This window comes from Anguilla anguilla, chromosome 18 (assembly GCF_013347855.1).
Source record: "Anguilla anguilla isolate fAngAng1 chromosome 18, fAngAng1.pri, whole genome shotgun sequence".
In the NCBI taxonomy this organism is placed as follows: domain Eukaryota; kingdom Metazoa; phylum Chordata; class Actinopteri; order Anguilliformes; family Anguillidae; genus Anguilla; species Anguilla anguilla.
In genome coordinates this window covers 3,473,838-3,487,617 of record NC_049218.1, presented here as the reverse complement: position 1 = coordinate 3,487,617, position 13,780 = coordinate 3,473,838, and the positions used below count along the sequence as shown (strand labels likewise).

The window sequence follows — 13,780 nt, the reverse complement described above, 5'->3', positions numbered from 1 at the left end:
GTGGCATTGCACCTGTGCTGAGCTGGGTGCTGTGTGGCATTGCACCTGTGCTGAGCTGGGTTCTGTGTGGCATTGCACCTGTGCTGAGCTGGGTGCTGTGTGGCATTGCACCTGTGCTGAGCTGGGTGCTGTGTGGCATTGCACCTGTGCTGTGCTGGGTGCTGTGTGGCATTGCACCTGTGCTGAGCTGGGTGCTGTGTGGCATTGCACCTGTGCTGAGCTGGGTGCTGTGTGGCATTGCACCTGTGCTGAGCTGGGTGCTGTGTGGCATTGCACCTGTGCTGTGCTGGGTGCTGTGTGGCATTGCACCTGTGCTGAGCTGGGTGCTGTGTGGCATTGCACCTGTGCTGAGCTGGGTGCTGTGTGGCATTGCACCTGTGCTGAACTGGGTGCTGTGCAGCGCAGTGTGGTAGATGTTATCATGTGGATGTTGTTGGATCCGTTGCAGTGTATAGACCGAGCCATCAGGTGCATCAGCGCTGAAATAAACAACACAAAAGGGTGGCATTTAACTCATAGTACTGTACTGCCATAACAGCATGCGCACACACATTCCAAATACTGCCCACCCATGAAGATAACCAAAAGTAGTATCCAGACAAGGATTGTTTACCATAAGAGGGCAGTGGATCAGCATAACTGGAAAGAAATGAAGAACACGGGGAGGTCATAGCTTGCTGTTACCAGGCCCTTATCAGTCAGCCTTGTGGCCTGCACAGCATCTTCCTGGTTGGTGTGGCACTGTGCTGTGGGGGTGTTTTTAGAACGGTCTCTCTAACGCTTTCATATGAATGCTGGTAATGTACGCATCCAAAATAATATTTGACTGTGCAAGTTTTCTTTCTTGAAAGGAATATGCAACACCGGCATTTTCTGGATTCTTCCTCATGGGGGCCAGATTCTTTGGGGATTCTTAAGCAGGCACGTACAGTACAGTATGTCTGATGAGATGGATGGGGCTATGGGAAAGCTTCAGACAGGCCATATATTTGTGTAGTAGATGGCAGTCTTCACTGTAAGCAGACCTGGGTCAAATGCGTATTTGCTTTGGATTCAAATACTTTTCTGTGCTTTACTGGTCTTGTCTGGTTTATTGGAACCAATGAAATACTCTCAAAAAAGCGCAAACCCCGCCTTCTGGTCGTATTGGCAGGCTCCGCTACTCCAGGCAAAATCAATAGAGCACAGAAAAGTATTTGAATCCAAAACAAATACGTATTTTACCCAGGTCTGACTGTAAGTATGGCCAACTGCAGCGGAATATTTGTATTGTGCGTTTTAAATGACTGGTGTAAGGCACTTCTTACATGTGTTTGCAGCGCTCGTCCGTCCATCTGTCCGTCCGTCCATCCGTCCCATTAAAGCGGTCTGTAAGGCAGCAGTTATTCTGTGTGGCGCTCAGAGCCCTGGACGGGGGAAAAGGTTTGCCCTCCATGTTTGTTTTCGGATAGCGTCGGGCGCTCGGGGCGGTGGAGCAGAGGCCGGGGCGCAGGGAGCTGATATTGGGGAGACCTCATGAATGCAAACTGAATAACGGAGGGGGAATAAATTGCACGAGGTCAGGCAGTCAGACGTCTTGCATGAGTGAGTTAGCTAACAAAAAAGTTCAACTCTGCCGTCTGCTCGTTCTCGCTCTTTCTCTCCTTCTTTCTCTCTCTCTCACTTTTCTGCTCTCAATGTTCTCAATCTCTTCCTGTTTCTATCTCTTCCTGCACTTCTTTTTTGCCTCCATCTCTTTTTTTCTTTCACTCCCTCTCCCTCTGTTTCCTTCAGTCCCTCTTCTGTGTCCATCTTTCTTTCTCGCTCTGTTTGGACTAGCTGATCATACCTGATGTGTCAGTGAACCTCCAAACTACATGGAATGCTTCTGGGGGGACAGAACTTCTCTCCTAACACTTGGGTGTAGATATGACCATGTGATCAACAAAAAAGAAAGCATCACATGATCACCAGCTGGGAGCTGTATGGCCATGCTTCTGATTGGCTGTCATATCAACAGTTTGGAGGTTATGAAGTATGATTAATAAAAAAGGAAGTTAAGAAAGCCGATACTCCACATAGTGGCGATGATTGTTATTGCGCTCAAAATATATTAATTCATTTTAATTTATTGTCCAGCCCTACACTCCCTTCCCTCGTTTTTCTCTCTCATTCCTGGTCTGTCTCCCTCCTGCTCTCTCTCTCTTAGTCCGCTCTCTCTCTCTCTCTCCCTCCCTCTCTCTCTCTGGTTGTGATGGCGATGAGGGGTGACATTTTGACGCTCTCTGGCCGGGTGTCGCTGAGCCTGCTTTGAGGGGATTGAGCCCTGTCAGTCCCATCATGGTTTCCCCCGCTAGATCTTTCCGTGCTGGTCAGACGTCTCCGAGGCACTGTCGCCGTTTCGCCATCGGAAAATTCAGGGAAAAGGACGTTTAGGACGAAGAGACATTTAGGAAAGTTAAGGTTCCCAGGACAAGAGGCCTGGTGGCGAGCTTTCAGATCCCATGATGTCATCCGCTGGCTCTGGAGCCCTGACATTCGTTTGTCAGGGTCGATCTGTGGCCAAATGTCCACCCCGAACCACTGTACTGGGGAACACTACCTTAAAACTGAGGCGCAAACCCAAGGTAGTGTCCTGTTTTTTTCATTAGGCTATCAAAACAGAGCCCTCCTACCTCGGGCTAAAATAGACCCTGCCGAAGTACAAGCAGCCTATTTCAGCTTGTTGCTCGGTGACAGTGCGACCCCCCCCCCCCTTTTCCCTCCAAAACACCAGTTTGTTGGTGCCGTGGAACACAAGCCACCGGATGACAGTTGGTTGATTTTTTTTTGTTGTTTTCTTTTTTCCTAGACGACAAATTAGCCTGCAAGTCAGACATGGGAAACACAAGACACCAGTTCCTAGTTTTCTGTCGACGACTTCCTTAGATAACCTGTCACTTTCAAATGTAACAATCTCTAAATATCGTATTATAAGACCACGTGTTTAATTCTGTGATGCGACTGTCAAACATTGCTGTCTTACTGGAATAGCTGAGTGGTGAACACAAGACGGGGGGAGAAGGGATCCACACTAACGAGCTAGTGGGCAGTGTGTGCCGTGGGGGGATTAATTACTTTCCAGATATCAATTAGGGTCCATTACTCAGCTAAATTAATTCCATGCAGTAACCCCATTTTTTTTCATGATGCAGAGATGGAAAATAAATTTTGAAGTCAACTGGGTTGCATTTCCCCCATAGGAATGAAGAATTGGTGTGCAAATGTGCAGTGTGGATAAGCAGCAGAACATTATTCCTTTTTTAAATTATGTCGTATGGATGGCTGTCCTGGGTGCTGTGCTTCAGATGGGTTGTTATTGGGTAGAATTAAAATGAATGTTTTGGAATTGCTGAATGTTGTTAATAACTAGCTTGTTAGGTGAATGTACAGGATAACTGTCGATACATTATCATTGTCGGTTTTAGATGAACGTTGTAGACTTCCCTCCTTGGTTTTACAGTTAGTTCCAGTCAGCTAGCTGACATTTGACTTGTTAGCTAGCTAGCGAGCCATGCTAGTTGAAGTTAGAATACTGCTTGCTTGCCTCCATGCTAAGATCCACCCAGATAGGTCCCAGAACACGGGCAGCAAACTGCACTGTCTGTGACTGCATCGCCTCGGCAACCTCTGAGCTCGTCCTGCCAATGAAGCCTCTTGAAGTTAAATGGATTGGAGCAGAGCTCGCTTAACTCATCCAGCTCCTGGGAGGGTGGCCAGTGCCATTTTGTCAGGTTTTAATTTAGATTTTTTGGGAGTGAAACCACAGCTTTGATGCGCAGATGAAGGCCAGACTAGTGGCCTCGACCTGGATAGGCATCGGTGCTCAGAATGATTTCCTGAGCTGAATTCTCTGCTTTAGATAACGTTGAGTGAGCAAAACCACGCTGCATGAGGTCAGCTAGTTTGCGCTAGTCTGGTTCTGGGGGTATAGATGTACCGTACTGCGAAAAACTATTTGGCCCCTTCCTGATTTCCTCTGTTATTGCATATTTGTCACACTGAATGGTTTCGGATACTTAGACAAAATAGTTTTTTTTTATTTTTTATTTGAGAGAAGTGAAGGGGGTGCATCCTTTAAACTGCGTCCGCTGAAGGACCTTGCTCAAGGGTACGCTGACAGCATGCCAGGTGTGGACCCAAGCGCACAGAAGCAAACGTGGGTGAAAACGGTGATTCAATTAACAGAACTTAATTAACGGAAGCCAAACAAAGCACAGGTAAATAAACACAGGTGCAAAAATGAACATGGATGGATTCACCAGAGCAATTAGGGGTCAGGTGTCTTGCTCAGGGACACTGCAACATGCCCAGGGCGGGGGATCGAACCGGCAACCCTCCGACTGCTAGACAACCGCTCTTACCTCCTGAGCTACGCCGCCCCTATATACATAGTACAGTACATGCTGAAACGATGGAACGAGCATCGCGCTCAATGCCAGAACCGCCACCACGCAGGCTGCAGGGTTCGTTTAACCCCAGGAAGCCCTGCTCAATGCACCGATTTTCCATTTCCATGACTGATTAGCTTTGTCAGTCCAGAGGGTGGTGTGTCGTTGGGTAATTAATCGTGGGTCACCCTTTCCTCAATTTACTTTTTTGAACTTGGCACAAATGCCAACTAAACAGTTACAGTTGGCCAGATAAGTTGTCTTATTTTAAAATAAAATGTCTGCAGCAAATTGCTTTTTTAAATATAGGGCATTCATGGGTAAATATAGGGCACTCATTGGTAAATATGGGTAAATATAGGGCATTAATGGGTAAATGTAGGGCATTCATGGGTAAATATGGGTAGAATAGGGCATTCATGGGTAAATATGGGTAAATATAGGGCATTAATGGGTAAATATAGGGCATTCATGGGTAAATATGGTTAAAATAGAGCATTCATGGGTAAATATAGGGCATTAATGGGTAAATATGGGTAAATATAGGGCATTAATAGGTGCAGGCGATTCTCGGGGTGGAAGTCGGTGTGGATTCTGCCTGCTTCACAGCTTCCCCTGCGCTGTGCTGGGGTGTAATTGATGGTGTCGTTGGGAAAGCTGCCCTTGCAGTTGGGACCAGCGCAGCAGCCAGTGCCAGGCTGCCAGGCGGGAAAGGGGTCCGCGGGCTGTGCCCGTGCCCGTGCCCGCCGCCGCCTGGCTGCTCTGCAGAGCGCTGACCTCACCTGACTCTCCAAGGCCCTGTGGCCCTCCATCTTGAGAAAGCCATCGTCATTCCTCACGGGAGGAGACCAGACCGGCTTTATTAAAAGCTGAAAGTTATCGTGAGCGTGTTGGAATATTGCTGAATATCCTCAAGTTCTCTCCCAGTGGTGGCTTTGGAAGGCCCGGTGCTGACCCCTTTACACAGATAAAGACTTTGTGCGGTGGTCTTATCTATATTCCAGTTTGGTCCAGTTTGGGCTAGTTTGGGCCTGTTTGGGCCTGGGGAGAACTTCATTAACTGCATTAAAGTGCTCTGCAGTGAGCCCCAGCACCCACTAATGGTGTGAGGTCTGACAGCTTTCCTCTTGAGCAGGCTAATAGGCTAGGCTGCCCACTCAGTCCTTTGCTGTTTGTGGTCAGAGAGGATAATCATGTAGGCCTATGTGTTTGCACAAGCTCAAATAATGGAATACATATTTACAACATAAATTAGTCAACGCTCCAGTTCAATAAAAAATAATATAAGTTGGGGACGGGGAGGTTACAGAGGCTGTACACGCATGTGTGTGTGTATGTGCGTGTGTATGTGTGTGAAAGGTGAAGTGTGTATTTGTGTGTGTGTGTGTAAGAGACAGCGGGGGAGTGTGTGTGTGTGTGTGTGCATGCGTGCATGGGTGTGTTTGTATGTGTGGTTGTCTATGCGTGCATGCGTGCCTGCGTGTGTGTGTGTGTGTGTGTGTGTATTGTCCTTTTCATACAATGAGAAAGATGCATCATAAGCAGTAGAGCTGTTGGGATATTTATTAAGGGGGAAGTGTAGCAGACTGGTATAGACCCTCTTTATAAAGGGGGAAGTGTAGCAGACTAGTATAGACCCTCTTTATAAAGGGGGAAGTGTAGCAGACTGGTATAGACCCTCTTTATAAAGGGGGAAGTGTAGCAGACTGATATAGACCCTCTTTATAAAGGGGGGAGTGTAGCAGACTGGTATAGACCCTCTTTATAAAGGGGGAAGTGTAGCAGACTGGTATAGACCCTCTTTATAAAGGGGGAAGTGTAGCAGACTGATATAGACCCTCTTTATAAAGGGGGGAGTGTAGCAGACTGGTATAGACCCTCTTTATAAAGGGGGAAGTGTAGCAGACTGATATAGACCCTCTTGGCCTTAGAAACACCCGCTGCTGGTGGCCATGCCCACTAATTACAGCACCATGAGCGAACAAGGACTTTTAAAACCCAACTCTGACAGATCAGACCACTCTCACCCCAGTGACCAACACCCTAATGCCCTGCCTGCCAAAAGCTCAGAGCTTTAATATTGAACGTCGCTTGTTTCCTTATTCCCTGATTGGGCAGCAGTGACCCGTGTCATTAACCCTGCTTCATTGATTGGTCCTTCAGAAAAAAAAAAAAACAGCTGTGAGGTTAAAATCGTTAGAAGAGCTCTGTGGTATTTAGAGCTGTTTCTCTGCCTCAGGCTTTGTTTCTGTTGGGGGGGAAAAGTACGCTTGACAACATATCGAAAGTGAAATGTTAGATATTTCGCTCTGGGCAACATGACTGTACGTAAATAAAACTAAAATGATTGCATTGCGCATGAAAGTGTGAAAGATTCATACAGTGTATAGCATATGTCAGTATGTATGTATGTGTGTGTATATGTGTGTGTGTGTTGTATGTGTGTATTCTTAATTAGTTTTAACAGGTTTTTTTCGTATATATTAACATTCTTAACTGTTTAGAACAGTGTAGGATTTATACAGCAAACTGTGGGAAAGTTCATGTGAAAGTTGTGGGATTTTAATCAAATCTCCAGCTGTATTTTCCTTTGTTGTTTGTTTGTTTTTATACTGAATGTGAAATCCAAGCATCGCTGTGCCTTCTGATTCAGATGATTGTGTGTGTGTGTGTGTGCGTGTGTGTGTTTTCAAGGGAGCCTTTACTCCTCTCTTACTCTCTTATGCTTTCTCTCTCTCACTCTCCCTCTCTCTCTTTCTCTCTCTCTCTCTCACGCTCTCTCTCTCTCTCATATCTCAGCAGCTCGTTGTGTGTCTCTTGCTCTCTCAGTGGTGTAATAATCATTTAAATTACTGTGCAGTTTTCATTAAATTACTGTGCAATTTCGCTGAAAGGACCTTGCCTTTCTCCCGTCTTTATGTGCGCGGAAACAAGCCTGCTTTTATTCATGATGAGAGGCTGAGAAACAACGACCTCCGCTCGGCAATTCAAGGTTCAAGTCAAATATTTTCTCAATAATAGCAAACCTGTTATGCTAGATCTGTCTGAAGAGACCAAACAGGTAACCATGGCCTGAAATGTTCACCAAGTCTTTCTTCAGGTTTAGGAAGGTTCAGAAACCTTGTGCTCTCGTAATTTTGTCAGTTTACAAACACTTCTTTAAAATGTTCGTATAAATGGTCATGAGTGTGAATGAAACACAAATACGGTCTGTTTGCAGTGTAACTGGACAGTGTAATGCTGTACATTATCACCTCTGTATTGACCTGGCCTTCCTGCAACATTGTAAACTCCCATTTTGTTTTTCTCTGGGACAGTGCACGGTTTTAAAGTGTGTGTTTTTAAAGTAGCGCTCCATTGGTGTCTGCATGTGTAAATCAAGCAGGTTTTATCAAACGAGTCTCCGCTCCTTGTTAGTTCTCCCTGTGGTACGACAGGCGGGAGGGCAGTGGAGAACTTGTGTTCGGAGGTAGCGGAATTAGACATCATTAACCTTTGACCTTGCTGCTGGAGCTTGTGTTTGTCTGCAGATGATATGCCAGGGCAATTTCGGCTGATGAGCTCGGATATTGAAAGAAGTTGCTATTCCTGCAGCCTGCTTTTAAGCTAATTAGTGGGTCCAGAGTGTTCCGGATCGTTCTGTGGTTGACAGTGACTAATGAGCGGCTAATCGCGCACTGTTTCCTGCGTGTGTGGTTTTTTTTTTGGCGCGGCCTTCCTTGGCTTTGTGTGATCCTTGTACCCAAGGGGGGTGTGGCTTAACCAGCACACCCTTTCCCTCCCTGACCTTTCACCTTTCAGTCCACCAGGGGGAGCACCTGAGCATCGTGCCCATTGGACGAAAGGCTGATTTATTGCTCTACACTTACGGCCTGATCGGCTGCAGCATAGATGTTTTAGTCGCTGAACCCTCTTCAGTTAAACAGTAAATCGACAGATTTCATGAGTTGGTTTGGGAAAGATCTTGGGGGGTATTCCATGAAGCAGGATTACTGTAGTTAGCGGCATAACTGTGCAGAGTAAAAACCGGAACAGGTTTTTTTTTACTCCATGTTCCAGATTTGGGAGGGTTCCGGGTTTTACTCAGCTCAGTTATCCAGCTAACTTGGTAATCCTGCTTCCTGAAACAGGGCCCTGGATTCTCCCAAAGCCAGCTTTAGCCTCTCAGATTGAGTTTTGCCCACACGTCTCCTTTCTCCATTAACAAAGCCACAGTATGAACCCCTTCGAACCGCCCAGTCCTCATCAAGGACCTGAGTGATCTGAGACAGTGTGAGAGAGGAGAGGCCACAGACCTTTTAAGAAAAAGGACTAATAAACAAAAAAAGGGCCTTGGAAATATCAGGAAAAAGAAGTGAAATAAGGTCAGGAGAACCAAGGTGCTTTTTGTGATAAAGAAAGTGAAAAAAAATGTATCAAGTTTTTACTCTATTTTCTTTTCTGTGTTGGGTTATTCTTTCTCGGACTGAAGTAACCCTGGTTTAACTTTTTGGCTATAATATAAGATACGCCCATATTTGTGTTCCACACGATGCTTTTTTATCTGTGTTTGAATTGATTGTTAAGATGAAGATTAATTTCCAGTTGGCTTTCCAGCTAGCTGTACCCTGTGCAGCAGGCTGTGGACTGTTGTTGATGTACGTGTTGGTAACATGTCTGTCCGTCTCTCTGTCCGTCTGTCTGTCTGTCTCTCTGTCTCTCTGTCCGTCTGTCTCTCTGTCTGTCTCTCTGTCTGTCTGTCTCTCTGTCCGTCTGTCTGTCTCTCTGTCTCTCTGTCCGTCTGTCTGTCTGTCTCTCTGTCTCTCTGTCTCTCTGTCCGTCTCTCCGTCTCTCCGTCTCCCTGTCTCTCTGTCTGTCTCTCTGTCTCTCTCTCTGTCTTGCTGTCTGTCTCTCTGTCTCTCTGTCCGTCTGTCCATCTGTCTGTCTCTCTGTCCGTCTGTCTCTCTGCATGCAGATGAAATCGGCAGTGGGTGGAGACGGAGGACTCTTCACAGAGACGTACTGCAACATCTGCAACGCCCAGCTCATCTCCGAGTCCCAGCGCGTTGCACACTATGAGGTGAGCTCACACACACACACACACACATACACACACACGCACTCACTTACACACACACACACACACGCACATACACTTACACACACATGCACATACACACCCTTACACACACACTTACACACACACACACACACACACTTACACACACACACACACACACACACGCACATACACACACACTTACACACACACGCACACACACACACACACTTACACACGCACATACACACACACACACACACACTCACTTGCACACACACTCACACACACACACGCACATACACACACACTTACACACACACACACGCACATACACACACACTTACACACATACACACGCACATACACACACACTTACACACACACACACACACACACACCCTTACACACACACGCACATACACACACACTTACACACACACACACACACACACACACGCGCGCACATACACACACACTTAGTACCACAGTACCACAGAAAGCCTTGCTGGTGTTCTCCTGCATTTTTCAGCGCTCGTGTTTTTTAAGTTGTAATTCAGTCCACCTCTCCCAAGACGGGCGGCCGGGCTGTGAGTAATTTAATGAGAGGTCGTTAAAGAGCCATCCCTCTGCATTATTTAACCATTTCACTTAGGCTTCCAATTATTACACAGCAACGCAATTACTGAATATACAAACAAGCTACAGAGGGCTGTGTAAGCGCTAACTCTTACCTGACTTAGACTTAGCTCTTATAATGGGACCTACTGTTTTACAAGGCAGTTTATGCCTTCCCTTAATTATGGAACAATTTTTATGAGGCTTTGTCTTCCGATTTTACTCATTAATCAGGAAGTTGCCGATTTTTTCAGATCATGATTGTCTGAAGGACAGCTAGTGTTTGACTTTTTGTGCTAGATTTTGTCCTGCTGCCAGCTGTGGGCCAGTGTTGGTTCAGCGTTTGTGTGTGTGGTTTATGGCTCGCCCACTGCCTCTGCTTGAAGCACTGAAGGCCTGAGAAATCCGTATTTCTCCTGAATAATCGGGAGAAATCACGCCGCTGATTTATGTTAGCGTAGCGTAGCGCAGGCTGAATGGCTGCTGGAAGCAGATCTCTGGATTTATGTTAGCGTAGCGTAGCGCAGGCTGAATGGCTGCTGGAAGCAGGTCTCTGGCTTTATGTTAGCATAGCGTAGCGCAGGCTGAATGGCTGCTGGAAGCAGGTCTCTGGCTTTATGTTAGCGTAGCGTAGCGCAGGCTGAATGGCTGCTGGAAGCAGGTCTCTGGCTTTATGTTAGCGTAGCGTAGCGCTAATAGACTGAATGGCTGCTGGAAGCAGATCTCTGGCTTTATGTTAGCGTAGCGTAGCGTAGCGCAGGCTGAATGGCTGCTGGAAGCAGGTCTCTGGCCTGGAGCAGAAGCTTAGTTATGACGCTCCAAAATGGCCCCCATGATTCAGCGGTGTCCCGCGCGCGCGTATGATGAATGCTCAGCCGAGGGCCGCGAGCATCGCGCGACCGCCAACCCAGCGCGGAATGTTCCGGTAACAAGGCCCACTCCGCCGCAGTCGGGGCAGAGCAGCCTTCTTTTGATTGGTCGAAAATAAGTGAATGATTGACAGGCCCATTGTCAGGCCTGTGGAACGTCGCCGATCGTACGCTAGTGCTGTCGAGCAAGTCTGTGCTGCATTCCCGAAATGAGACTTTAACATGGCAGTGCACGTTTTAACACTTTTTAAAAGTGTGAATCCAACCTGAACGTAACGCTAATGCTATGACAGGAATTTCTGAGGTGTGAGATCTCAGCGGACGCAGTCATGCGATCTGAAGCTCTTGATTTGGCAAATTGGAGAGAGGGCGCTCATCTTTGAAATCGCTCGATAAACGATCTGCAGGTGGGGGGGGGGGGCTGGGAGGGTGGGGGGGGCAGTGTTTCTCTGGCAAGGGGGGGGGGGGGGTAGTGTACTTGTGGTGAGTGGGGCTGGGGGGGCTCTGTTCCTGTGGCAAGGGGGAGGGGGCAGTGTACTTCTGGCAGGGAGACCCATCTGAGCCACAGAGTAACAGTCTGAGGCCCTGACACTTACAGCATCTTCACCCTGCTCTTTAACAGCCATCCCTGGAGAGAGGGAGGGAGAGGGAGAGGGAGGGAGGGAGAGGGAGGGAGGGGATGGGGGGAGAGGGACTCGTGGGTATAAGAGCGGAATTAGAAATGCACAATAAGAGAAGTGCTGCTGTCAATCAACGGCCACCACCACAGTCCCGCCTTCCCCCGGGAATCAGGAGCAATAAGACCGGCCCTCGCCTGCCAGCTGCCTGCTGCTCAACTCTCTGCTGTACTTTCAGATGTGTGGGACAGGGTGTGTGTGTGTGTGTGTGTGAGATAGAGAGTGTGTATGTGTGTGGGGGACAGAGTGTGTGTGTGTGAGTGAGAGAGTCTGTGTGAGACGGTGAGTTTGGGTGTGTATGTGTGTGTGAGTGAGAGAGTGTGTGTGAGACTGTGAGTTTGAGTGTGTGTGTGAGCTGCAGTCTCATGGATTTGGGGTGAAAAGTGAGGAGCTGTACTGTAGCAGGCAGAGAGGCAGTCCTGTACTGTACTGTAGCAGGTAGAGGGGCAGTCCTGTACTGTACTGTAGCAGGCAGAGGGGCAGTCCTGTACTGTACTGTATCAGGCAGAGGGGCAGTCCTGTACTGTACTGTAGCAGGCAGAGGAGCAGTCCTGTACTGTACTGTAGCAGGCAGAGGGGCAGTCCTGTACTGTACTGTAGAAGGCAGAGGGGCAGTCCTGTACTGTACTGTAGAAGGCAGAGGGGCAGTCCTGTACTGTACTGTAGCAGGCAGAGGAGCAGTCCTGTACTGTACTGTAGCAGACAGAGGGGCAGTCCTGTACTGTACTGTAGCAGACAGAGGGGCAGTCCTGTACTGTACTGTAGCAGGCAGAGGAGCAGTCCTGTACTGTACTGTAGAAGGCAGAGGGGCAGTCCTGTACTGTACTGTAGCAGGCAGAGGGGCAGTCCTGTACTGTACTGTAGCAGGCAGAGGGGCAGTCCTGTACTGTACTGTAGCAGGCAGAGGGGCAGTCCTGTACTGTACTGTAGCAGGCAGAGGGGCAGTCCTGTACTGTACTGTAGCAGGCAGAGGGGCAGTCCTGTACTGTACTGTAGCAGGCAGAGGGGCAGTCCTGTACTGTACTGTAGCAGGCAGAGGGGCAGTCCTGTACTGTACTGTATAAGGCAGAAGAGCAATACTGTACTGTCTGCTATCAGATTCTTCTGCCTTACTGTATTTCACCTTGAGCTGGAGTATGACATACAGCCGGGCACACACTCTCTGTCCCTGTTTCTGTGCACACTCCCTCTGTCTAATACTGATATACGCTGAGTAACACACACGCGCACACACACACACACACACACACACATATGTGCACACACACACAGACAACTCACATACACACATGCATGTAATCACATGCACACACATACACACTCACGCATGCACACGTACGCACATACACACACACACACACACACACACGCACACACACATGCGGGCACACACACACACACACGTACGCACACACAGACACACACACACACACACACACACGCACACACATGCGGACACACCCACACACACCCACACATACACAGTCAATGCATACACACTGCACAATGCACACTGTGACCAGACCAGCAGAGCCTATAAAGCATACTTTAAGATCAAAGAAAAATAATCTGTGGGCAACGTGAGTTACAGCCAGGCATAAAATGCTCACAGGGCCTGTTTGATGTGCTCGCACCAAATCTAAATCACTTGCTTATTTCAACAGAGCTCTTTCAAATGAACCGCCTTCCTTTGTGTGTGTGTGTGTGTGTGTTTCCCTTTATAAAAATGCCTTGGTGTGCTGTTAGTACCTTATAAAAAGAGGATTAATATTTAGCTTGTACTTTCACATTTTAAAAGGGCACTTTGATGGATAATGTTGCCTTGTTTTCAGCTAGTATACAGCCTAACACCCCAAAAACCCAGCTGTGTGTAGCAAACTCACAAAAGAGGACGGTCACTGCAGACTGCAAACTCACTGTAACATCACTGCAGTCTGTAACTGCAAACTCACTGTGACATCACTGCAGTCTGTAACTGCAAATTCACTGTGACATCACTGCAGTCTGTAACTGCAAACTCACTGTGACATCACTGCGGTCTGTCACTGCAAACTCACTGTGACATCACTGCAAATTTACTGCCAGGCGTCACTGCCGCAGAGTGTGTAATTAATGCTGTTTCCATCTGACTGAAGGATACTGCGTGTATGACCCGCATGTCTGACCCGT

The 13,780-nt window shown here is 47.7% G+C and overlaps 1 protein-coding gene across 4 annotated transcripts in view; it reads left to right on the top strand.

The window, feature by feature from the left end:
- LOC118217650 (zinc finger matrin-type protein 4-like) overlaps positions 1-13,780 on the top strand; it is a 98,366-nt gene that overhangs the window by 49,087 nt on the left and 35,499 nt on the right. For 3 of the 4 annotated variants that reach the window (XM_035399588.1, XM_035399587.1, XM_035399589.1), the window contains exon 2: positions 9,364-9,468. In XM_035399588.1, the coding sequence (XP_035255479.1) occupies positions 9,364-9,468 (105 nt within the window). Of the gene's footprint in view, positions 1-9,357; positions 9,469-13,780 lie in introns of those variants that run through there. The other variant, XM_035399586.1, reaches the window with a different exon arrangement.